The sequence below is a fragment of the Saimiri boliviensis genome, chromosome 8 (genome assembly GCF_048565385.1).
Source record: "Saimiri boliviensis isolate mSaiBol1 chromosome 8, mSaiBol1.pri, whole genome shotgun sequence".
In the NCBI taxonomy this organism is placed as follows: Eukaryota; Metazoa; Chordata; class Mammalia; order Primates; family Cebidae; genus Saimiri; species Saimiri boliviensis.
Genome location: NC_133456.1, coordinates 108,231,211 through 108,258,249, shown reverse-complemented (window position 1 = coordinate 108,258,249; position 27,039 = coordinate 108,231,211). Strand labels below are relative to the sequence as shown.

At 47.2% G+C, this 27,039-nt stretch overlaps 1 protein-coding gene across 1 annotated transcript; it reads right to left on the bottom strand.

Annotated features, from left to right (window-relative positions):
* Positions 1 to 226: 226 nt before the first annotated feature.
* Positions 227 to 25,319, bottom strand: PHYH (phytanoyl-CoA 2-hydroxylase). Its single transcript, XM_039478784.2, has 9 exons — positions 25,176 to 25,319; positions 23,566 to 23,624; positions 20,036 to 20,146; positions 18,028 to 18,196; positions 14,456 to 14,537; positions 11,827 to 12,008; positions 5,739 to 5,888; positions 1,539 to 1,673; positions 227 to 578 (listed from the first exon to the last, which is right to left on the bottom strand). The coding sequence occupies exons 1-9, from the start codon at positions 25,248 to 25,250 to the stop codon at positions 525 to 527; spliced, it is 1,017 nt and encodes a 338-aa protein (XP_039334718.1). The 5' UTR covers positions 25,251 to 25,319; the 3' UTR covers positions 227 to 524.
* Positions 25,320 to 27,039: the final 1,720 nt, after the last annotated feature.

The window sequence follows — 27,039 nt, the reverse complement described above, 5'->3', positions numbered from 1 at the left end:
GTCTCGATCTCTCGACCTCGTGATCCACCCGCCTCGGCCTCCCAAAGTGCTGGGATTACAGGCTTGAGCCACCACGCCCGGCGCGAAAAAAATTTCTTATGACATAAAATTGGTAGGGAGTGGGTTTACCAGAAAGGGGATACAAAACACACCCTGAGTTCCAAATCATTCACTTCTGCTTGGGTAAAGAGCTAATGGAAAGAAAGATACTGATTTAACACTTAAATTATACACCAATCACCTTTAATGGATGCAACCCTAAATTAATTTTCCCTAAAACAGAGGTATTTCACTTTTACTGTGCTTTGTGTGTGTGTGTGTGTTTTCACTTTTGCTGTTTTTATTTCCATTAAAGCAACACCATTGTAGAGCAAAACTAACTCTATGCACTTAGTACCTGACACATGTTTTCTGATTTTAACAAGTGATTGAAAAGGTTACATTAACTCATTAAGAAAACATTTTCCTTAGACACTTTGCTTGGTTTTGGTTTTCCATTAAAAGAATTATAGCAGAGGGCTATTTCAAAGATTGGTTCTTTCTCCTTTCACGAGTCGGGCTCGAAACATCCAAATATCCTGGAAATAATACCAAACAGTGAGTCTATGGAACACTTCAGTCTGCCTTCAATTTACCTTCAATTTCACCATAAGACAAAGTCAATTTCTAGCCTCTATGAAAGGTTAAATAGGGAAAATAATCCCTGCAAATGATTAGGGAACAAAATAACTCAAATTAATCTACTTAATCAACTATTAAAAAAATTTTTTTTGAGACACAGTCTCACTCCATTGCCCAGGCTGGAGGGCTGTGGCACAATCTTGGCTCATTGTAACATCCAACTCCCAGGTTCAAGCAATTCTGGTGCCTCAGCCTCCTCAGTAGCTGGAATTACAGGTGTGTGCCACCATGCCCGGCTAATTTTTGTATTTTTAGGAGAGACAGGGTTTCACTATGTTGGCCAGGCTGGTCTTGAACTCCTGACCTCAGGTGATCCACCCCGCTAAGCCTCCCAAAGTGTTGGGATTATAGGTAGGAGCCACTGCGCCCGGTGTATTTTTATTTCTTTTTTTAGTAGAGGTGGAGTCTCACTACGTTTCTCAGGCTGGTCTCTAATTCCTGGGCTCAAGCGATTCTCCTGCACTGACTTCCCAAAGTTTTGGGATTACAGGCGTGAGCCACCATGCCCAGCCAGAAGGCAGTATTTTTTTCTTTCATTTTCTCTCATCTAAATCTGTATTTTTTTTTCCCTTCACTGTCCTATGTGAAACAGGATGGCCTGCACACCTTTGCCTGCATACCTTTAAACAGCCCAAAGACATAAAAAAGCAGCTGGAAGTTCTCAAGTCTCCAGCACAGAAGCACGAGTGTAAATGGAAATTCCATCATCATTTTTGGTGGGGGCTCAGCAACGTCCCTAAAATAAACTCTAAACCCAAGTACTCTATACTTTCAAGTAAATTAGGTATGAGAATTATAAAGCATCTGAAGAAAAGAAGAACCTGAGAGTTTTACCTTGCTATTATAGACAAACATACCTTCAAGTCCACGGTATTATCAAGTCCATAGAGTTTATTTGCTAATCCTGCAATTTCCTTCTCAATGTTTTCTTGACTGGTGCCCTTCACATTGATGTAATGGCAATCAGCACTGGCGAAATGGCAGGAAATTGCCTGTGCAAAGCGAACAAATGGATGTTGGAGAAAAACATCCCATGAATACGAACAACCAAGCAGAGAGTCTTTCTTTTAGAAAGTCAGTTAGTTCATGGCCGGGCGCGGTGGCTCAAGCCTGTAATCCCAGCACTTTGGGAGGCAGAGGCGGGTGGATCACGAGGTCAAGAGATCGAGACCATCCTGGTCAACATGGTGAAACCCTGTCTCTACTAAAAATACAAAAACATTAGCTGGGCGTGGTGGCGCGTGCCTGTAATCCCAGCTACTCAGGAGGCTGAGGCAGGAGAATTGCCTGAACCCAGGAGGCGGAGGTTGCGGTGAGCCGAGATCGCGCCATTGCACTCTAGCCTGGGTAATGAGTGAAATTCGGTCTCAAAAAAAAAAAAAAAAAGAAAAAAAAAAACAAACGAAAGTCAATTAGTTCACGCTGTATCTGATTTCTAAATGGAAAGTCAGGTCCACTGTGTCCTGCGTCACTCTCTTTGCAGCGAAGCCTCTTTTTGTTTCCAGCTAAAAGTTAATTGAGAAATTTCAAAAGATTGTTAAGCAGACATGACGTTTATTGTCGAAAGGGATCTATGGGAGAGGGAGTGGAATTATGTCAGCAAGAGGTCTTTAGTTTTTTTTTTAGCCTTTGATTTTCCTAATGAATGGATATCCCAAAGTCTTTAAAAGGACCGTATTCAATGGCAGTTCATCTCAAAAGTTAGTTACTGGTCCAATTTGGGATGGACTGTTATTTCAGTAGCAATAGATTATGAAAAGAACCAAAAATACCTTCAGAAAGAAAATAATGCAGACCACCTTCTCTCAAATCCAAAGGACATTTAAAGGCCAATACCACTGACATATATTATCCCTCTTGTTTCCTTCTGAGGGTAAGGATGAAATTACTTGGTTCTTCCCATTTTAGAAAAAGTTAGAAACAGAGCTAAGCTTCGAAGCAATCATTAAAACTTACCTTTTTTTGTCACAAGTTAATGATCTTTTTTTTTTTTTTTTTGAGGCGGAGTTTTGCTCTTGTTACCCAGGCTGGAGTGCAATGGCGCGATCTCGGCTCACCGCAACCTCCGCCTCCTGGGCTCAGGCAATTCTCCTGCCTCAGCCTCCTGAGTAGCTGGGATTACAGGCACGCGCCACCACGCCCAGCTAATTTTTTTTATTTTTAGTAGAGACGGGGTTTCACCTTGTTGACCAGGATGGTCTCGATCTCCTGACCTCGTGATCCACCCGCCTTGGCCTCCCAAAGTGCTGGGATTACAGGCTTGAGCCACTGCACCCGGCCAAGTTAATGATCTTAAGGTGATCACACTTGTCAGAAGGACTTTCTATTTTGCCCCAAACAACAACTTTCTAGGGAGTGGAGTCACAGACTCCATTGCCTCTGTAAGCCCTGGTGCCCTACAGTATTGTAACAGAGTCCAAAGCGAAGGGGAACATGTGCACCCCTGTATCTTTATCTTTATGTAGTTACAGCAATATTTTTCCAGAACATTAAAGTCATTAAGCCCAGGCATGGTGGCTCATGCCTATAATTCCAGTACTCTGGGAGTCCAAGGCAGGAGGATCACTTGAGGCCAAGAGTTCAAGACCAGCCTGGACAACATAGCATGACCATATCTGTACAAAAAATAAAAAAATAAAATTAGCCAGGTGTGGTGGTGCATGCCTGTAGCTCCAGCTACTCAAGAGGCCGAGGCAGGAGGATGGTTTGAGCCTAGGAGTTCCAAGCTGCAGTGAGCTACGATTGCACCACTGCACTCCAGCCTGGGCAAAAGAGCAAGACGCTTTCTCAAATAAATACATAAATAAATCGTAAACATTTAAAAATAAAGGCATTAAAAAACATTGGGCCAGGTGAGGTGGCTCAAATATATCATCTTAGCACTTTGGGAGGCTGAGGCGAGAGGGTCACTTGAGGCCAGAAGTTTGAGACCAGACTGGCCAAGATGGGGAAACCCTGTCTCTACCAAAAAATTAAAAAATCAGCCGGGTGTGGTGGCATGCGCCTATAGTCTCAGCTACTTAGGCTGAGGCAGAAGAATTGCTTAAACCCTAGAGGCTGAGGTTGCAGTGAGCTGAGATTGCACCACTGCACTCTAGCCTGGGCGAAAGAGCAAGGTTCCATCTCAAAAACAAAAAGATTGCCAAGTCAATATATTAAAACTCACAACACGATTTGCGTTACTGTACCTGCACCTGCCTTCTTGCACAGCTCTGAAGGTTGTGCTAGTGTGGGGTCTGATAGTGGCTTTTATTTAAACTTTTGGCATCGTACACAGCCGATACACTGGGTATTTTGCATTAATTTTCATTTTTTAAAATTTTGCATTAAAATATTAGTAAACTTGATTGCTGAGGGGTTTGTTCGTTTGTTTTTGAGACAGAGTTTCACTCTTGTTTTTGAGACAGAGTTTCACTCTTGTACAATCGGGTGATCTTGGCTCATTGCAACCTCTGCCTCCCAGGTTCAAGCAAGTCTCCTGCCTCAGTCTCCCGAATAGCTGGGAATACAGGCATGTGCCACCACCCCCACGGACCAATTTTGTCTTTTTAGTAAAGGCGGGGTTTCTCCATGCTGGTCAGGCTGGTCTTGAACTCCTGACCTCAGGTGATCCACCCACCTCGGCATCCCAAAGTGCTGGGATTAGAGGTGTGAGCCACTGTGCCCAGCTGATTGCTGAGGTTTTTTTGGCATCCCCTTAAATTTTACCCCTGGGGAGAGTGTCCCAACTTGTCCCAACCTAATCCTGATCCTGATGAGGCTGATGGAAATATGAATGAATGGAAGATGAAACTTGGCCCCTAACCCATGGCCTGAGGAGACAACAGTGATTTTTTTTTTTTTTTTAAATAGTGGAGTTTCGTCATGTTGCCCAGGCTGGTCTAGAACTCTAGGGCCCAAGTGATCCTAGATTTTAAGATCAATATTGACGCCGGGCTCGGTGGCTCAAGCCTGTAATCCCAGCACTTTGGGAGGCTGAGGCGGGTGGATCATGAGGTCAAGAGATCGAAACCATCCTGGTCAACATGGTGAAACCCCGTCTCTACTAAAAATACAAAAAATTAGCTGGGCATGGTGGCGTGTGCCTGTAATCCCAGCTACTCAGGAGGCTGAGGCAAGAGAATTGCCTGAACCCAGGAGGCAGAGGTTGCGGTGAGCCGAGATCGCGCCATTGCACTCCAGCCTGGGTAACAAGAGCGAAACTCCGTCTCAAAAAAAAAAAAAAAAAAAAAAAGATCAATATTGACAAGGTTGGGTCAATACTGATCATGATCATGAGGTCACATGGCTTCTTACTGATAACACAAAAGCCCAAGGTAAGCAAATCTATTTCCTGGTAAATAAACTGGACTAAAGTTCAGGTTGGTTAAAAGCCACAAATGGCCAGGCGCAGTGGCTCACGCCTGTAATCCCAGCACTTTGAGAGGCCGAGGCAGGTGGACCACAACGTCAGGAGATCGAGACCATCCTGGCCATGGTGAAACCTCATCACTACTAAAATACAAAAAATTAGTGGGGCATGGTAGCGCATGCCTGCAATTCCACCCAGGAGGTGGAGGTTGCAGTGAGATGAGATCCTGCCACTGCACTCTAGCCTGGCGACAGAAGGAGACTCCGCTTTGCCTTTTTGTTTGTTTGTTTTTTGAGACAAAGTCTCAATCTGTCATCCAGGCTGGAGTGCAGTGGCACAATCTCGGCTCACGGTAACCTCCACCTCCCGGGTTCAAGCGATTCCCCTGCCTCAGCCTCCTGAGTAGCTGGGACTACAGGCATGCACCACCACATCTGGCTAATTTTTGTGTTTTTAGTAGAGACAGGGTTTCACCATGTGGTCAGGCTGGTCTCAAACTCCTCAGCTGGTGATCTGCCCACCTCAGCTTCCCAGAGTGCTGGGATTACAGGCGTGAGTGACTGCACCCGACCAAAAGCCACAAATCTTTAACATGTTAATGTAATTAAATTAATATTTTATTTAATTAATTTGAATTAAATAAATGAAATACAATTTTTGTTTCTGACCCATGCTCTGCAGCAGGTGCAGCAATGTGAATGCTTACCTTCCGGAACCCCTGCGTTTTGTTCCGACCAGATCCATGGATGAGCAAAGGATGGAAGAAAACGGTGTCTCCCTTCTCCATCACCAGGTGCACCCGGGCAGTATTTTCCTCATAGTCCTGGATCCCGTGGAACATTTTGTTAACTCCCCCCTAGAATAAGAAGCAAGCCAAGTCTATGTTTGAGGGAATTCCATAATTGAAAACAGTGTCAATTGTTCATCAGGGAAAGCAAACATCAGGGAAAGAAAGCATATCTTTCTCCCAAGAGAAAGAAATGTCTAATTTAAATGTCTAAATTAAATGCTTATTTTTTTTAGTATATAAAAGCCTCTCAGATACCTGGTTTTTAAGAGTCACATGTTGGCCAGGCATGGTGGCTCATGTCTGTAATCTCAGCACATTGGGAGGCCAAGTTGGGAGAATCGCACATGCTTAGGAATTCAATATCAGCCTGGGCAACATGGCAAAACCGCATCTCTACAAAAACTGCAAAAGTTAGCTGGGCATGGTGGTGTGAGCCTGTGGTCTCAGCTACTCAGGAGGCTGAGGTGGGAGGATCGATTGAGCCAGGAGGGGGACGTGGCAGAGATAATGCCACTGCCCTTCAGCCTGGACAACAGAGCAAAGCCCTGTCTCAAAAAATAATAGTAATAATAAACGAAGTCACATGTTGATACTAAAGTCACTGATTTTTTTGGAGCAAATGAACGATGTGGACTTTCCCCCTGCCCTTCATGACTGCATTGTACATGAAGATCTAGCTTAGCTTTGCCTTTCGTGGTCAATGCAGCTATCTTCTAGGCATTTCTATCCTGAATCTGTAAGTGTTCTCCTCCTCACCTAGACCTTTAAAAGGATCTCTCATTTCTTTTTTTTTTTTTTTTTTTTTGAGACGGAGTTTCGCTCTTGTTACCCAGGCTGGAGTGCAATGGCACGATCTCGGCTCACTGCAACCTCCGCCTCCTGGGTTCAGGCAATTCTCCTGCCTCAGCCTCCTGAGTAGCTGGGATTACAGGCACGCACCACCATGCCCAGCTAATTTTTTGTATTTTTAGTAGAGACGGGGTTTCACCATCTTGACCAGGATGGTCTCGATCTCTTGACCTCGTGATCCACCCGCCTCGGCCTCCCAAAGTGCTGGGATTACAGGCTTGAGCCACCACGCCCGGCTAGGATCTCTCATTTCTTATTCAGGAGTGTCTCTGGAAAGTTAACTATTTTCCCAAAATAGGGGGAAGAAAATGCTCAACTTTTTGGGCTCAAAAGCACTTATGTCACATCCAGAATAATGAAAGAATAGGAAATTAAAACACTGTGTGTGTTTGTAACTATTTCCCAAATTAGTTACTGCTTTAGGTAGTGGGGTTATGTCTTTATTAAAGAAATTGACATGAGAAGCACCTTGAGTCAGGGTGAGGGAAGCAGCCCATTCCTCTTCTTAGCATCCCCAGTTCCTTTTGGGAATGACTACATCCCTCTTAGACAGTGCTGAGACTCTGACCCAGAGCCCTGCTCTCCTGGCCAGGGTGAAGGCGTGGCCCACACTAAGCTAGTCACACCTCCCACTCTGCATCTGAGCAGGGTATCTGAGACTCTGCGAGCAGCGGAAGCCCTGCAAACCGTTCCTTTGACCTTCCGTCAGCCAAAGCCCACTGCAGCTGCTTGCACCAAACTTTACCTAAACCTTAGCTTCACTGATGAGTTTCACATGAAGTGGTTTTATATCATGATCCAGACACTCATATATTTTCATTTGACACTAATTGTCAGTGCCAGAAATCTGAGACATTCTTTCATTATTATTATTATTATTGAGATGGAGTCTTGCTCTGTCAGCCAGGCTGGAGTGTACCTGTGCAATCTCAGCTCACTGCAACCTTCACTTCCCAGGTTCAAGTGATTCTCCTACCTCAGCCTCCCAAGTAGCTGGGACTACAGGAGCACGCCACCATGCCTAGTTAATTTTAGTATTTTTAGCAGAAACAGAGTTTCACCATGTTGGCCAGGCTGGTCTCAAACTCTTTACCTCAAGTGATCCAGCCACCTGAGCCTTCCAAAGTGCTGGGATTATAGGCGTGAGTCACTGTGTCCAACAGAGACAAGAGTTCTTAAAACTATGGTTTTTACTTCCTACTGAATCACACCTCATTCTCCCTGCTTTAACAATGGGGGTTCATTCCATTCACAACATCATGGGATTCTAAGATGTTTTCTTTTTTCTTTCTTTTTTTTTTTTAGATGGAGTTTCACTCTTGTAGCCCAGGCTGGAGTGCAGTGGCACAATCTTGGCTCACTGTAACCTCTGGCTCCTAGGTTCAAGCGATTCTCCTGCCTCAGCCTCCCTAGTAGCTGGGATTACAGGCATGTGCCACCACATTCGGCTAATTTTTGTTTTTGTTTTTGTTTTTTTTTTTTTTTTGAGATGGAGTTTCGTTCTTGTTACCCAGGCTGGAGTGCAATGGCGCGATCTCGGCTCACCGCGACCTCCGCCTCCTGGGTTCAGGCAATTCTCCTGCCTCAGCCTCCTGAGTAGCTGGGATTACAGGCACGCGCCACTATGCCCAGCTAATTTTTTGTATTTTTAGTAGAGACGGGGTTTCACCGTGTTGACCAGGATGGTCTCGATCTCCTGACCTCGTGATCCACCCGCCTCAGCCTCCCAAAGTGCTGGGATTACAGGCTTGAGCCACCGCGCCCGGCTTAATTTTTGTATTTTTAGTAGAGACGAGGTTTATCCATGTTGGTCAGGCTGGTCTTTTTTTTTTTTTTTTTTTGAGACGGAGTTTCGCTCTTGTTACCCAGGCTGGAGTGCAAGGCACGATCTCGGCTCACCGCAACCTCCGCCTCCTGGGTTCAGGCAATTCTCCTGCCTCAGCCTCCCGAGTAGCTGGGATTACAGGCATGTGTCACCATGCCCAGTTAATTTTTTTGTATTTTTAGGAGAGACGGGGTTTCACCATGTTGACCAGGATGGTCTCGATCTCTTGACCTCGTGATCCACCCGCCTCGGCCTCCCAAAGTGCTGGGATTACAGGCTTGAGCCACCGCGCCCGGCCTCAGGCTGGTCTTGAACTCCCAACCTCAGATAATCCACCCGCCTCAGCCTCCCAAAGTGCTGGAATTACAGGAGTGAGCCACCACACCTGGCATTCTTTTTCTTTTGATACAAGAACTTGCTCTGTCATCCAGGCTGGAGTGCAATGGCACCAGCATAGCTCACTGCAGCCTCGAACTCCTGGGCTCAAGTGATCCCCCTGCCTCAGCCTCCTGAATAGCTGGGACTACACACATACACCACCACACCCAGTCAATTATTATTATTTTTAGAGATGGGACCTCACTGTGTTCCCCAGGCTGGTCTTGAACTCCTGGGCTCAAGGGATCCTCCCACCTTGGGGTCCCATCCTGGGTCCCACAGGATCTTTTTACCTTAGACCTAACATGTTACTAGTCATCTCTCTGGTTTCTTTGCTTCTAGATTCTAGATTCCTGTACCTCCAATGTGTCCTGCACCAGACCATGACATTATCATCCTTGAAGAGCTGATCTGATCCCTTCACATGAGCTGAAATGCATTGAATAGTTTCATACATCAACAGCTGAATGGATGAGCAAACCACGGTGCAGCCATGCAATGGAATTCTACTCAGCAATGCGAGGGCGAGAGCTGCATCATCCACAGCAGCATCGGTGAACCTCACAACTGCCACACGGAGTGAAAGAAGCCAGACTGCAACAAAAAAATCTATACTATGTGATTCCATGTCTGTGACACTTTAGAAAACGCAAACTAGGTGGGGCGCCGTGGCTCAAACCTGTACTGCAATCCCAGCACTTTGGGAGGCAGAGGCGGGCAGATTACGAGGCCGGGAGTTCGGGAGCAGCCTGATCAACATGGAGAAACCCCGTCTCTACTAAAAATACAAAATTAGCCGGGTGTGGTGGCACATGCCTGTAATCCCAGCTACTCTGGAGGCTGAGGCAGGAGAATCGCTTAAACCCGGGAGGCGGAGTTTGCAGTGAGCCGAGATCGCACCATTGCACTCCAGCCTGGGCAAGCGAAACTTTATCCCAAAACAAAACAAAACGAAAGAAAGAAAGAGAGAAAGAAAAGAAAAATGCAAACTAATCTGTAGTAACAGAAAGCAACTCAGTGGTTGCCTGGAGCAGGGAAGGGAAAGATGGAGTATTCTGACTGTGGTGATGATTCACAGGTGTGTGTGTGTGAAAAATGATCAAATGATACACGCAAAAACACAATTTACATGACAATTATATCTCAATAAAACCTTTTTCTTTTCTTTTTTTTTTTTTTTAACTAAAAGCTCTTTGATCTTCCTAAAGAGTTCAAACTCAAAAGTTCCTATTCTCCCCCCAGATAAACTTCAGACTTGTTAGTATAACAGCCTTTTCTAATCTGGTCCTAATGTACCCTTTTGTGCTCACCTCCTCTGCTACTCCCCAAAACATGCCCCCAGCCCCAGCCCATCTAGAATTCGAGCTCCCTGGGTCCTTCCCGTTCTTTGATCAGGTTCAGGCTTGCCCTTGACCTTGTGCCTTCCCATATAGACTCTTCCCTATGGGACATTCTACCCTGTCCTGCAAGGCTCAGGTCAAACACCAGCCTCCCCAGATCCTTTGCTGGTCTCTGCATTTACAAGGAGACAATCTCTCCTTCCTTACTCTGAGGGCCATTAGTTAGTGAGTAAGACTAACTTGGTGCCTACCACACACATCTGGGGTTGACGTGTTTATGTCTTAGCTCTGCAGCTAGCTTTTTTTTTTTTTTGACACGGAGTTTTGCTCTTGTTACCCAGGCTGCAGTGCAATGGTGCGATCTTGGCTCACCGCAACCTCCGCCTCCTGGGTTCAGGCAATTCTCCTGTCTCAGCCTCCTGAGTAGCTAGGATTATAGGCACGCGCCACCATGCCCAGCTAATTTTTTTGTATTTTTAGTAGAGACGGGGTTTCACCACGTTGACCAGGATGGTCTCGATCTCTTGACCTCGTGATCCACCTGCCTCGGCCTCGCAAAGTGCTGGGATTACAGGCGTGAGCCACCGCGCCCGGCCCAGCAGCTAGCTTTACAGTCTTCTAGACGATACAGCACCAACCCAAGCTCCCCATCTTGGCTGGCTTTCAAACACGTGTTGAGTCCCGGTACAGTGGCTCATTCCTTTACTCTCAACACTTTGGGAGGCCAAGTCAATGGATCACTTGCGGTCAAGAGTTTGAGACCAGCCTGGCCAACATAGAGAAACCCCATCTCCACTAAAAATACAAAAATTAGTCGGGCGTGGTGGTGCACACCTATAGTCCCAGCTACTAGGGAGACTGAGGCGGGAGGATTGCTTGAACCCAGGAGGTGGAGGTTGCAGTAAGTTGAGCAAGACCCTGTCTCAAAAAAAAAAAAAAAAAGTGTTCAAAAAAATAGTTGTAATGAATGTCTTCTCTGGCATCCTTGAACTTTCTCTGATCTTCACTGCAAATCTTTTTTTTTTTTTTTTTTTGAGACAGAGTGTTGCTCTTGTTACCCAGGCTGGAGTGCAATGGTGCGATCTCGGCTTACCGCAACCTCCGCCTCCTGGGTTCAAGCAATTCTCCTGCCTCAGCCTCCTGAGTAGCTGGGATTACAGGCACGCGCCACTTAGTGCAATGTTTTGTTCAGAAACGAAATGCTGGCGGAGCGCGGTGGTTCACGCCTGTAATCCCAGCACTTTGGGAGGCCGAGGCGGGTGGATCACGAGGTCAAGAGATCGAGACCATCCTGGTCAATATGGTGAAACCCCGTCTCTACTAAAAATACAAAAAATTAGCTGGGCATGGTGGCACATGCCTGTAATCCGAGCTACTCAGGAGGCTGAGGCAGGAGAATTGCCTGAACCCAGGAGGCGGAGGTTGCAGTGAGCCGAGATCGCGCCATTGCACTCCAGCCTAGGTAACAAGAGCGAAACTCCACCTCAAAAAAAAAAAAAAAAAAAAAAAAAAGGAACGAAATGCCATCTCATTTGTAAGCCCTTTTTGGATACTGATGTGAAACAGAAGCTGCAAAGGAGACAGATCAAGACTCAGCCACAGGCAGACCTACCTCCCACTTAGGGTAATCGTGGGGCTTCAGGGAGCCCCTGTGGGTGCCTGGGAGCACAACCAGACAGCCGTTGTTCCGGTCGATGGGCTCCATCGCCGTCCAGGCGCAAACGATGAGATTGCTGGGCCTGAAGGGGAAATAGTGCAGGTCCTGGTGCAGGGGATGGCGGGACGTCTTCTTACCTGAAAGAAAACCTGCTATTAAAGGATGCTCGAGGCCAGGCGCAGTGGCTCACGCCTGTAACTGAAGTGGATGTATTGCTTGAGTCCAGGAGTTCAAGACCAGCCCAGGAAACATAGTGAGACCTCGTTTCTACAGAAAAAAACTAAAAATTAGCTGAGCACGGTGGCATGCACCTGTAGTTGCAGCTACTTGGGAGGCTGAGGTGGGAGGGGAGGATCAACTGAGCCTGGAGGTCGAGCTGCAGTGAGCTGTGATTGCACCACTGCCTTCCAGCCTGGGTAACAGAGTGAGACCCTGTCTCAAAAAAAAAAAAGAAAAGAAAAAGCCGGGTGCAGTGGTTCATGCCTTTAATCCCAGCACTTTGGGAGGCTGAGGTGGGTGGATCATCTGAGGTAAGGAGTTCAAGACCACGCTGACCAACACAATTAAATACTGTCTCTATTAAAAATACAAAAAAAAAAGACGGGCGTGGTGACTCAAGCCTGTAATCCCAGCACTTTGGGAGGCCGAGGCGGGTGGATCACGAGGTCAAGAGATCGAGACCATCCTGGTCAACATGGTGAAACCCCGTCTCTACTAAAAATACAAAACATTAGCTGGGCATGGTGGCGCGTGCCTGTAATCCCAGGTACTCAGGAGGCTGAGGCAGGAGAATTGCCTGAACCCGGGAGGCGGAGGTTGCGGTGAGCCGAGATCGCGCCATTGCACTCCAGCCTGGGTAACAAGAGCGAAACTCCGTCTCAAAAAAAAAAAAAGAAAAAAGAAAATAAATCTGAGTGTGGTGGCTAGCACTTGTAATCTCAGCTACTCAGGAGGCTGAGGCAGGAGAAGCCCTTGAACCTCGGAGGTGTAGGTTGCAGTGAGCCGAAATGGAGCCACTGCACTCCAGCCTGGGCAACAGAGCAAGACTCCATCACAAAAATAAATCAATAAAAGTTCTCTAAGAGGTCCTCACCCCCCAGAACAATAGTCATTCCGTGCCCAGTGTCCAGTCGGAGTGCCCTTGACCACATGGACATTTTCCCCTGGTTTGCTCACTGAGCCTGGCTCCTGATCAGCTGATCTCTTCAGGGAGGGAGAGACCTGGTAATGCTAAGCTGCCTTCTATCACATAAACCTCTCCCGGTGATCAGAAGGAAGAAAAGGTGGAAAGGATAGGGGAGTCTCTCATGGCTGATTTATACTGCAGGCATAGAGGAATTTCTCAGTGTAGTATGAGTGGTCTATACTAGAATCTCTGAACTTGAACTCCTGGGCTCGAATGATCCTCCCCACTAGCCTCCTGAGTAGCTGTGTCCACAGGTGCGCACCTATGCCTAGCTTGGGGAAGGTTATTGAAATACAGAAACCTGGGTTATATTTCTCAATCAGTCTCTCTGCCAATGAGGTCTTAGAATCTACATTTTAGCAAGCACAAGACATTTTAAAGACAACTATAGGGTGGGTGCGGTGACTTACACCTATAATCCCAGCACTTTGGGAGGCCAAGGTGGGTGGATCACCTGAGGTCAGGAGGATCAGCCTGGCCAACATGGCAAAACCCCATCTCTACGAAAAATACAAAAATCAGCCAGGCATGGTGGCACATGCCTGTGATCCCAGCTACTTGGAAGGCTGAGGCAGGAGAATCCTTTGAACCTGGGAGGTAGAGGTGGCAGTAAGCAGAGATCTCACCACTGTACTCCAGCCTGGACAACAGAGCAAGACTCCATGCCCCCCTATAAAAAAAAAAAAAAAAAAAAAAAAAAAGACAACTATAGTTTGTGACTCATAGTTACAATTTTAATTGTATTAGTAATAACAACATCCTCCTATCAGGAATGCAAGAATTCACACTATCACAGCTAAGAAGAGCTGATCAAGCTTAGCGATATCAAACGTCAGAAACCTCTGATACATGAACAGTTATGTCTGTTAAACTGCATTTTCGGGGAGCCAGTCATCTGAAAATTCAGCAACAGTTCTAGAGTTAGTGTCTGAAATCATTATCACATTTCACTGTTATAGCGTAAGTTATTTTAAGACTTACTCATCCAAAGTTTGATAGTTATACATAGGATTAGACTTCAACTATTTTATCTTATTATTTTGTTTGGTTGTATTTTATTTATTTTTTAGAGATGGGGTCTCACTCTGTCACCCAGGCTAGAGTGCATGCTATCATAGCTCACTGCAGCCTTCAACTCCCGGGCTCAAGTGATCCTCCCACCTCAGCCTCCCAAGTAGCAGGGACTACAAGTGTGCACCGCCATGCCTGGATATTTTTAAGTTTTATTTTTAGAGACAGAGTCTGACTTTGCCCAGGCCACTCTCAAACTCCTGGCCTCAGAGATCTTCCTCTCTCAGTCTCCTAAAATGCTGAAATTACAGGCATGAGTCACTGCACCCAGCCAACCATACACATTTTAATGAAACCATTATTTCCTTGCCTCCCCCTTACAATTACCAGCGTCTGGAGGTTTGTTGATCAACATCGTGTGCATGGCCATAATATTAGGTCCAGTGAAGCACTCCACATACTTCAGAATCTAAGAAAACAAAAAAACGAAAACAAACCTCCTGGGAAATCCGAAGTATTGGCAACTGGTACAAAGAACAGTAGCTATCCACACAAGAACCACGAAGGCAATAGTTTAAGAACCAAGTGGTACCGGCCGGATGCGGTGGCTCAAGCCTGTAATCCCAGCACTTTGGGAGGCCAAGGTGGGTGGATCAAGAGGTCAAGAGATCGAGACCATCCTGGTCAACATGGTGAAACCCCGTCTCTACTAAAAATACAAAAAACTAGCTGGGCATGGTGGCGCGGGCCTGTAATCCCAGCTACTCAGGAGGCTGAGGCAGGAGAATTGCCTGAACCCAGGAGGCGGAGGTTGCGGTGAGCCGAGATCGCGCCATTGCACTCCAGCCTGGGTAACAAGAGCGAAACTCCGTCTCAAAAAAAAAAAAAAAAAAAAAAAAAGAACCAAGTGAGATTTCACATCACCGCAGACAAGGCATGATGAACCCAGCCATGGGAAATCATTCTGAATCTGTAACATGGAATTAAATGGGCTTTTTCTGACCTAGATGAGAATGAAACCATTTTTTTTTTTTCTACAAGAAAGATAGGACTTTTGACAACACATCAATATAGTTTTCTTGTCAACCCAAGCTCAGTGGGAGGGCAGTTTCCTCTTTACTCGCTGGAGCCCCTGCATACAAAGAGCCATAGACAGCCCACACGATTCACAGCTGTCATGAGTAGCCTGGAAGAAAGCAGAACAGCGGTGTGCGGGACACTTGGCAATTGGGAACACGTGGCACCTGACAATTCATGACTGAGATCTGGGAACCAAGCGGTGACAGGAAATGGGGAAGCAAGAGTGAATAAGCAAAGCAGGTCCCAGGGCTTAGATGAAAGACGTTAACCCAGCAGAGTGGCCGAGGGACACCGTATGATGAAGAAAAGGCCAACACAGGAGCACGTGACATTGTGTTCCCATGCTGGCCTTTTCTTTTTTTTTTTTTTTTTTTTTTTTTGGGACGGAGTTTCACTCTTGTTACCCAGGCTGGAGTGCAATGGCGCGATCTCGGCTCACCGCAACCTCCACCTCCTGGGTTCAGGCAATTCTCCTGCCTCAGCCTCCTGAGTAGCTGGGATTACAGGAACGACCTACCATGCCCAGCTAATTTTTTGTATTTTTAGTAGAGACGGGGTTTCACCTTGTTGACCAGGATGGTCTCGATCTCTTGACCTTGTGATCCACCCGCCTCGGCCTCCCAAAGTGCTGGGATTACAGGCTTGAGCCACCGCACCCGGCTGGCCTTTTCTTCATAATACAGGGAGAGCTGGTCTGCTCATGGGGCCTGGGAGCTGGGCTGCTGCTACCTCACGCACAGAACCCAGCAATGAAGCGGGGAAAAGCAGAATGGGCTTAACACGAGGCCGGGCACGGTGGCTCACACCTGTAATCCCAGCACTCTGGGAGGCTGAGACAGGCGGATCACTTGAGGTCAGGAGTTCGAGACCAGCCTGACCAACATGATGAAATTCCGTCTCTACTAAAAATACAAAAATTAGCCAGGCATGGTGTTGGGTGCCTGGAATCCCAACTACTTGAGAAGCAGAAGAAGGAGAATCACTTGAACCCAGGAGGCAGATGGAGGTTGCAATGAGCTGGGATCACACCATTGCGCTCCAGCCTGGGCGACAAGAGTGAGACTCTGTCTCAAAAAAAAAAAAAAGAAAAGAAAACCACGATATTAAAATTCTGATTCTGCAAAAAAAAAAAAAAAACGACTCTAAAAATGAGCCACTCTCTACTGCTTCCTCACTATTTGAGCTCTTGGGTATAAGGAATTTTGACAATTTGAGTCTGAAGCCCTTGAAAGGTTATCAAAAGCCTAGGAATCAGGCATCTATCTGCTTTTTTTTTTTTTTTTTTTTTTTTGAGACGGAGTTTCGCTCTTGTTACCCAGGCTGGAGTGCAATGGCACAATCTCGGCTCACCGCAATCTGCACCTCCTGGGTTCAGGCAATTCTCCTGCCTCAGCCTCCTGAGTAGCTGGGATTACAGGCATGTGTCACCATGCCCAGCTACTTTTTTTGTATTTTTAGTAGAGACGGGGTTTCACCATGTTGACCAGGATGGTCTCGATCTCTTGACCTTGTGATCCACCCGCCTCAGCCTCCCAAAGTGCTGGGATTACAGGCTTGAGCCACCGCGCCCGGCCCCTGCTTTTTATAAAGCCTGGTATTTTCTGGCATTCCTCTAGGCTGGGATTTCCTAAATCCCAACCCTTTAAGAGCCAGCCTCACAACTTCTGGCATACTTTGTACTGTTATTTAGCCAATGATTTCCCTATCCTCAGTTAGCTTACTTCTTCTACTTAATCCTTTTATTTTGTCTTCTTTTTTAAAAATAGAGACAGTGGTCTCATTACGTTGCCCAGGCTGGTCTTGAACTCCTGGCCTCAAGTGATTTTCCACCTTCAGCCTCCCAAAGGTCCACTGTGCCTGGCCTTTTAATTTCATCTTGTCCTAATTAACAACATTCCTGAAATCATGAGTGTGGTACACTGTTGAGTTGTTTCCAATACATTTAAGAATAAATATCTAGCTATTAAAATAATTTATATCTCTTGGGCATGAACCACTAGATACTGATCCCACACTTTAGAAACATAGGAAATTGGCTGGGCATGGTGGCTCATGCCTGTAATCCTAGCACTTTGGAAGGCCAAGAAGGGTGGATCACCTGAGGTTCAAGACCAGCCTAACCAACATGGTGAAACCCTGGATCCACTAAAAAATACAAAAATTGCCGGGCGTGGTGGCTCAAGCCTGTAATCCCAGCACTTTGGGAGGCTGAGGCAGGTAGATCACGAGGTCAAGAGATCGAGACCATCCTGGTCAACATGGTGAAAACCCGTCTCTACTAAAAATACAAAAAAAATAGCTGGGCATGGTGGTGCGTGCCTGTAATCCCAGCTACTCAGGAGGCTGAGGCAGGAGAATTGCCTGAACCCAGGAGGCGGAGGTTGCGGTGAGCCGAGATCGCGCCATTGCACTCCAGCCTGGGAAGCAAGAGTGAAACTCTGTCTCAAAAAATAATAATAATAAAAATAAATAAAAAAATAAATAAATAAAATACAAAAATTAGCCAGGTGTGGTGGTGGATGCCTGTAAACCCAGCTACTTGGGAGGCTGAGGCAGGAGAATCATTTGAATCCAGGAGGCAGAGGTTGTAGTGAGCCAAGATCGCACCACTGCACTCCAGTGTGGGCAACAGAGTGAGATCCCATCTCCAGAAAACAAAATAAAATAAAATAAAATCTGCTGAATTTACTCGATCCAGCTCCTTTCCACATCCAGCTCGAAGAGTAATAGTTCCTAGGCTCAAGTGATCCACCTGCCTAGGCCTCCCAGGGTGCTGGGATTACATGTGTGAGCCACTGCGCTGGGCCAGATCAGCGGGTTTTACAGGCAGGCGTACACACTGGCAATGAAGCGGAAGCAAAGCAAGGGTGGTCTCTGACCTCGGGGAGAGTGCAGTATCTGAAGAGCTCCTGATCGTCCTGGAAATCCTGGACCTTCGCGATCATCTTCTCACCATGAGGATATTCGGATTTCAAAATGGCCACGTCTCTCATTACTGTTAATCCTAATGGTTTTACCTCCTTTCTGCAGATTTTTTCAAACTCATTCCTAGAAAATTAAATTTGCAAATGATGTAATCACCACTGGCTTGAAGCACCTGCCCGGCCCTCCTCTGCGGAAAGGTTTGCAGACTTGAGGGGTGGTGTCTCTGCACTATGTTGACCTCCAGCTGGAGGGAGAATAATTCCAGTGAAAGTGAGGAGAAACTGTCAGGCTAGAATCCACTACCAGAATTAAATCATTCCTTAGCTTAGCATACCAGTAGGGAAATGTTGTTATGATTTGGTTACATTGTAATAATAATAGCAAACGCTTTTTTTTTTTTTTTTTTTTTTTGAGACGGAGTTTCACTCTTGTTACCCAGGCTGGAGTGCAATGGCGCGATCTCGGCTCACCGCAACCTCCGCCTCCCGGGTTCAGGCAATTCTCCTGCCTCAGCCTCCTGAGTAGCTGGGATTACAGGCACGCGCCACCATGCCCAGCTAATTTTTTGTATTTTTAGTAGAGACGGGGTTTCACCATGTTGGCCAGGATGGTCTCGATCTCTTGACCTCGTGATCCACCCGCCTCGGCCTCCCAAAGTGCTGGGATTACAGGCTTGAGCCACCGCGCCCGGCAGCAAACACTTCTGTAGCACTTACCATGGGCTCTATTCAAAGTGCTTTCTGTATATTTCACCTTACTTAGTCCTAACAATAGTAGGACATAAGTACTATTATTATTATTATTATTATTTTGAGATGGAGTCTTGCTCAGTTGCCCAGACTGGAGTGCAGTGGTGTGATCTGGACTCACCATAAACTCGGCCTCCCAGGTTCAAGCAATTCTCCTGCCTCAGCCTCCCAGTAGCTGGGATTACAGGCACCTGCCACCACTCCTGGCTAATTGTTTTTTTTTTTTTAAATTTTTGGTAGAGATGGTATTTCACTATGTTGGCCAGGCTGGTCTTGAACCCCTGACCTCAAACGATTCACCCGCCTCAGTCTCCCAAACTGCTGGGATTACAGGTGTGAACCACCATGCCTGGCAAGTACTATTACTATCCCCATTTTACAGATGAGAAAACGGAGGCATGGGATGTTGAGTAAACTGCCCCAGGACACAAGATATTAAGTGTCTGTCTGTAGAGCTGACACTGAAGCCCGGGTGTGGTGGCTCCCAACTGTAATCCCAGCAACTCAGGAGGGTGAGGCCAGGAGTTCAAGACCAGCCTGGGCAGCATAGTGAGACCCCCATCTCTAAAAACAAATTAAAAATTAGCCAAGTGTGGTGGTACACACCTGTGGTCCCAGCTAGTCAGGAGGCTAAGGCAGGAGGATTGCTTGAGCCCAGGAATTCGAGGCTGCAGTGAGTTATGATCACACCACTGCACTCTGGCCTATGCAACAGAGCAAGACCCTTTCTCTATAAAAAATTTAAAAAGCCAGTCTGGCACCTGAGCCCATGCCTTTAAGTATTTCCCAACAAACCAAATAATTTAAAAAATCTGGGCCGGGCGCGGTGGCTCAAGCCTGTAATCCCAGCACTTTGGGAGGCCAAGGCGGGTGGATCACGAGGTCGAGAGATCAAGACCATCCTGGTCAACATGGTGAAACCCCGTCTCTACTAAAAATACAAAAAATTAGCTGGGCATGGTGGCGTTTGCCTGTATTCCCAGCTACTCAGGAGGCTGAGGCAGGAGAATTGCCTGAACCCAGGGGGCGGAGGTTGCGGTGAGCCGAGATCGTGCCATTGCACTCCAGCCTGGGTAACAAGAGCGAAACTCCGTCTCAAAAAAAAAAAAAAAAAAAAAAAAAAATCTGTACATGCAGGAATGAATCCACCATATATTCTCATTACATGCACACAATACATACTTTTGTAAAATAACAAATAGTGTTACTGTACCGAAAGCGTTGAATATCAGCATCAGATACCAGATTTTTAATTACAAGATACCCATTTTCTTCATAGAATTTTCTCTGTTCCAGGGTGAGAACATTATTATCCAGACTATACCTAAAGGAGAAAAAGAATCCCCAAATAAGTTAAATTTTTAAATTACAGGCTGTGCACAATGGCTCACACCTGTAATCCCAGCACTTTGGAAGGCCGAGGCAAGCAGATCACTTGAGGTCAGGAGTTCAAGACCAGCCCAGGAAACAGGATGAAACTCTGTCTCAACAAGAAATACTGGATGTGCCATTGCACTCCAGCTTGGGTGACAGAGTGACACCCTGTCTCAAAAAAAAATTTTTTTGGGGGGCCGGGCGCGGTGGCTCAAGCCTGTAATCCCAGCACTTTGGGAGGCTGAGGCGGGTGGATCACAAGGTCAAGAGATCGAGACCATCCTGGTCAACATGGTGAAACCCCGTCTCTACTAAAAATACAAAAGATTAGCTGGGCATGGTGGCGTGTGCCTGTAATCCCAGCTACTCAGGAGGCTGAGGCAGGAGAATTGCCTGAACCCAGGAGGCGGAGGTGCGGTGAGCCGAGATCGTGCCATTGCACAGGCTGGGTAACAAAGAGCGAAACTCCGTCTCAAAAAAAAAAAAAAAATTTTAAATTACAGCCTAAAAATATGTATAAACAACCTGAGGCCAGGTGTGGTGGCTCACGCCTATAATCTGAGGACTATGGGAGGCTGAGGCGGTAGATCACCTGAGGTCAGGAGTTTGAGACCAGCCTGAGGTCAGGAGTTTGAGACCAGTTTGAGACAGAGTGAGACTCCATCTCAAAAACAAAAAAAAAAAACAAAACAAAAAATAAAACCTAAGATATGTTCATGCTCTTCAATCCAGCATTTCTTTCTTTCTTTTTTTTTTTTTGTTTGAGATGGAGTTTCGCTTTTGTTGCCCAGGCTGGAGTGCAATGCATAGTCTCGGCTCACTGCAACCTCCACCTCCCGAGTTCAAGGGATTCTCCTGTATCAGCCTCCCAAGTAGTTGGGATTACAGGCACCCACCACCATGTCTGGCTAATTTTTTGGTATTTTTAGTAGAGACGGAGTCTCACCATTTTGGCCAGGGTGGTCTCAAACTTCTGCTCAAACTCCTGACCTGAAGTGATCCAGCTGCCTCAGCCTCCCAAAGAGCTGGGATTACAGGTGTGAACCACCCTGCCCAGCCCAATCCAGCATTTCTAAGACCAAGGAAATAATTTGAAAACTGAAGCCTTACGTTCAAAACATTAACTATAGTCACCAAAAATAGTGCATTAATAGAAGAAAAATTAACTACTGACGTTATGTTCACTCAGTGGAATATGACTCAGACGTTAAAAATTAAGACCATATAATAGCATAGACAATGCTTATCATAATAAAAAATTTTTTACAATGATATAAAACCAAGACATGAAAAGATATGAAAAAAAAGGGTGCAAAGAAAGACACCAAAGCAATTTTTAACAGTGAATGCCTTCAGTGAGGGAATTAAGAATGATTTTTTAGCCGGGCGCGGTGGCTCAAGCCTGTAATCCCAGCACTTTGGGAGGCCGAGGCGGGTGGATCACGAGGTCGAGAGATCGAGACCATCCTGGTCAACATGGTGAAACCCCGTCTCTACTAAAAGTGCAAAAAATTAGCTGGGCATGGTGGCTCGTGCCTGTAGTCCCAGCTACTCAGGAGGCTGAGGCAGGAGAATTGCCTGAGCCCAGGAGGCGGAGGTTGCGGTGAGCCGAGATCGCGCCATTGCACTCCAGCCTGGGTAACAAGAGCGAAACTCCATCTCAAAAAAAAAAAAAAAAAAAAAAAAAAGAATGATTTTTTAAAAATTCCTTCTATTTCTCTGATGTTTCTGTAATGAATACATATGATTTTTCACATGGGAGACAAATTCAATAAATTATATATATATTTATTTATTTTTGAGACGGAGTTTCGCTCTTGTTACCCAGGCTGGAGTGCAATGGCGCGATCTCGGCTCACTGCAACCTCCGCCTCCTGGGCTCAGGCAATTCTCCTGCCTCAGCCTCCTGAGTAGATGGGATTACAGGCACGCGCCACCATGCCCAGCTAGTTTTTTTGTATTTTTAGTAGAGACGGGGTTTCACATGTTGACCAGGATGGTCTCGATCTCTCGACCACGTGATCCACCCGCCTCGGCCTCCCAAAGTGCTGGGATTACAGGCTTGAGCCACCGCGCCCGGCTAAATTTTATATTTTTAACTGTCCAGTTGATTCACTCCAAGAAGTGAAGTAACAAAATCCAAATAAATGTACAGCATACTCATAAACTCAAATCACCCAACCTACTCCTTAAGATTATAATTATGGCTATATGAGAATATCTAGGAAAGTCAAGATCTCCCCTTTAAATCATCCTTTAAAGATGATTTAAGAAAAGCCAAATATGCTAGCTAATATGTCCATATAACCAAATTATAAGCTAATTTTTTTCTTTTGAGATGGAGTCTGGCTCTGTCACCTAGGCTGGAGTAAAGTGGCATGATCTCAGCTCACCGCAACCTTGACCTCCCAGGTTCAAGTGATTCTTCCACTTCTGCCTCCTGAGTAGCTGAGATTACAGGCGCACACCACCTCGCCCAGCTACTTTTTGTATTTTTGTAGAAATGGGGTTTTCCGATGTTGACCAGGCTAGTCTTGAACTCCTGACCTCAGGTGATCTGCCTGGCTTGGCCTCCCAAAGTGCTGGGATTATAGGCATGAGCCACAGCACCCAGCCACAAGTTAATTTAAATGTGATATATAATAACTGAATTTTTAAAAGTCAGATTATATGGCTGGGCGTTATGGCTCACACCTGTAATCCCAGCACCTTGGGCAGCCAAGGTAGGAGGATCTCTTTTAGCCTAGGAGTTCTTGACCAGCCTGGGCAACATAGGAAGGGCCCATCTCTAAAACAAATAAATAAATAAATAGATGTTGGATTATGTATTTTCTGGTATTTTTCCTTCTTAAAATACATATAGAAAATCAGTCTTCAGAATTTTCCACAACTGTACTAATTAGAATGAGTCCTGGAAACAGAGGATTTATATAATAAAATTCTAGGGCCGGGCATGGTGGCTCACACCTGTAATCCCAGCACTTTGGGAGGCCGAGACAGGTGGATCACCTGAGATTGGGAGTTTGAGACCAGTCTGACCAACATGGAGAAACCCCTTCTCTACTAAAAACACAAAATTAGCCAGGCATGGTGGCCCATGCCTGTAATCCCAGCTTTTAAGGAGGCTGAGGCGAAGAATTGCTTGAACATGGGAGGCAGAGGTTGTGATGAGCAGAGATCGTGCCATTGCACTCCCACCTGGGAAACAAGAGCGAAACTCCATCTCAAATAATAATAATAATAAAATTAAAAATAAAAATAAATTAAAAAATAAAACTCTAAGCAGGCAACATATTATATAGTATATCTTCATTACCACTCAAGAAGCTTTTACATACATATTTCAAAATTAAAATTCAACCTACTTACTGGAATTGTTGAGGATGGAAACTGGCAGAGGAAATAGTCCCTGAAGTGGGATGACCTACCTAGGATGTGAATTAAGGTTAGTAAAGTAAAATGCAGAAGGCCAGGCGCGGTGGCTCACGCCTGTAATCCCAGCAGTTTCGGAGGCCCCGGTGAGTGGATCACTTGCGCTCAAGAGTTGGAGACCAGCGTGGCCAAAATGGTGAAACCCTGTCTCTAACTAAAAATACAAATTAGGTCAGGCGCGGTAGCTCATGCTTGTAATACCAGCATTTGGGGAGGCCGAGGTGGGTGGATCACCCGAGGTCAGGAGTTTGAGACCAGCCTGACCAACATAGTGAAACCCCGTCTCTCCTAAAAATAAAAACATTAGTCAGGGTGGTGGCGATGTCTGTAGACCCAGCTACTCAGGAGGCTAAGACAGTAGAACTGCTTGAACCTGGGAGGTGGAAGTTGCAGTGAGCCAGTTGCGACACCGCACTCCAGCCTGGGCGACAGGGAGAGACTCCATCTCAGACAATAAATAAGTAAATAAATAAAACAAATTACACTCAGGAGGCTGAGGCAGGGGAGGCGGAGGTTGCAGTGAGCAGAGATTGCAGTGAGCCTGGAGACAGAGCAAGACTCCGTCTCAAAAAACAAAAAAATAATAATAGCAATGAGCCAGGAGTCGTGGAGCCACCCTGCAGTCCCAGCTCCTTGGGAGGCTGAGATGGGAGGATCGCTTGAGCCCAGGAGTGAGCCGACATCGCACCACCACTGCACTCCAACCTGGGTGACAGAGTGAGATCCTATTTCAAAAAAAAACCAAACACAAAAACCAAAAAAAGCAAAACCCTAGAAATGCCTTTTAAAGAGCTTTTCTATCCAGTAACTGCAGATTGTTGACAGGATCGCCTTGTTTCTTTAGTTTAATGCGTTCCTTTTGGAATGTCACTCTCATCAGTCAACATGGAACCCTTTGCTTCTCTGTTTCTCTCTCTCTTTTGGAGTGCACTGGCCGCCACGACTCACTGTAACCTCGAACTCCTGGCCTTGGCCTGACGAAGCGCCGGGACTACAGGCGTGGCTCGTGCCCCCGCGCCGAACCCTTAATAGTGTTTTTATATAACTCGGTGACAAGGCAGCAGTCCAGGAGAGAGGTAACGGAACGCCACCCGGGAGGCCGCCAGCTCCTGCCCCTAGGGCCCTGTCCCGCCTGCCCCGGCTCCTTCCCGGCAGCCCTGCGCGCCGGTGCACCGGGAGCCTGCACATCGCGGGGTGTCCCGGCAGCGGCGAGGGTCACGCGCGGCCGAGCCCACAAGGTCTCAGGCGGCGGAAACGACCTTCCCACCGCTCGGTCTCCACAAAGCGAGGAGCGGAGGCCCCCAGGAATCCCGGAGGGCAGCGCGACGCGGCACCAGCCCCGAGCCCACGGCGGCCGCGCGTGTCCTCCTGGGACGCAGCCTCCTCCCAGCTCTTCCCGGAGCCCGGACCCAAGCGGCGACCAGGCGTTGAGGAGGCCCCGGGGCCGGGATGCGTGCGCCCCGGTGGCTTCCCTCCACCCCGGCCGGGGCCAGCACGCAGGCGCCGGCGCCAAATCCAGCCCGAGCCCAGCGCAGCGCAAAGGATTCGATGGCCCGGGCCGAGGGGCGGCCGAGGTGGCCCAGCACGATCTGCAGGCGGGCGGCGGCGCGGGACTGCTCCATGGCGGCGGCGCGGGGACCCCTCCGGCCTGCCTTCGCCCCTTTAGCTCCGCGGGCGGCTCCGCCTCCAGGCGCGGCCGGGGCAGGATACGGGCGGGGTTCGGGGCGGGGTCTCGCGGGTAGCGCTGCGGGGGCGCCCTCTGCTGCCAGGGTCTGCGGGCCGGGCAACCTCGCGGGACACTATGATCCTTCCTTCCTTTCTTTTCTTTCATACTTTTTTAAAAGAGACAAGGGCTTGCTCTGTTGCCCAGACTGGAATGCTGTGCACGATCCCAGCTCACTGCAGCCTTGAACTCTTGGGCTAATGTTTTCTTTTTCGTAGAGATGGGGTCTAGCTATGTTGCCCAGGGTGCCCTGCACCCTGTTTCTATTCCATCACCAGCTCTGCCGCACTGAGGCTCGGGGGCCCAGTCACCAGCCCGAGGTCATCCAGTAGCAAGTGGCTGGGCGGGGACCTCAGCCCACACTCCTAACGTCACGGCTTGCATCTACTTCACCCCACGTAACTGCTCCTTCCACTGACAGCTGAAAGAATAAAAACTCCGATTTAAATAAAAAGCTTTTTAGCCCGGGTGCGAGATCGCCTGAGGTCAGGAGATGGAGCCCATCCAGGCCAACATGGTGAAACCCCGTGTCTACCAAAAATTCAAAAATCAGCTGGGTGTGGTGGCGCCTGCCTGTAATCGCAGGTACTCTGTAGGTTGAGAAAGGATAACTGCTTGAACCAGAGAGTCAGAGGTTGCAGTGGGCCGAGATCTCACCACCGCACTCCAGCCTGGGTAACAAGAGCGAAACTCCATCTCAAAAATAATAATAATAATAAAAATGTTGAGATTCATCTCTAAAAGTCGTATGTGCCATTCAAAAGGGGTATTTCGTTTAGTGGGATTCCAACCCAAAATATTAGAATCAGTTTGGTCATTAAAAAAAAAAATGGCGCCGGGCGCGGTGGCTCAAGCCTGTAATCCGAGCACTTTGGGAGGCCGAGGCGGGTGGATCACGAGGTCGAGAGATCGAGACCATCCTGGTCAACATGGTGAAACCCCGTCTCTACTAAAAGTGCAAAAAATTAGCTGGGCATGGTGGCACGTGCCTGTAATCCCAGCTACTCAGGAGACTGAGGCAGGAGAATTGCCTGAACCCAGGAGGCGGAGGTTGCGGTGAGCCGAGATCGCGCCATTGCACTCCAGCCTGGGTAACAAGAGGGAAACTCCATCTCAAAAAAAAAAATATAAAAAAAAAGAATGAAATACTTGTCTGATGCACAAAGGCCAGTATGGTGTAAATTTTTACAGAACTCGAGCAGCTCTTTGTAACATTTCTTTTCTGTTCCATAAGTACAGATCTTGACATAGCATCTCATTGTCTCTTTACTCTGATCTTTTCATTGATTTTTTTTTTTTTTTAACTTCAAGAGTTACTTCCAGAACGTCGCAGCACATGTTATCACTTCTTGCATGACGTCTTTATAGAATTTGGTGACAATGTCGCAATCCAGGAGAGAGGCCGGCAGCCAGCATCCCCAGCTCCTTGCAGTTTGCGCAGGCGGGGAGAACGCTGGCCGCCCGGGCTTCCCCTAGGGGGCCCTCCCGCATTCTCCGGGATTCCGCCCGCCCCAGGGTCTCAGACTAAGAGAAGGACCCGGGATCCCCTAGGAGCTCCCGACCTCATCTGCCCTACTTGGGCATCCCGCGCGGGAATGTGACCCTGCAGGAGTGGCCAGGGGTTCTCAAGGACCCCGCTGTTTGTCACGGTTTGAACCGAAGCCCCCGGCCTGGGGCGGGTGCAGGTG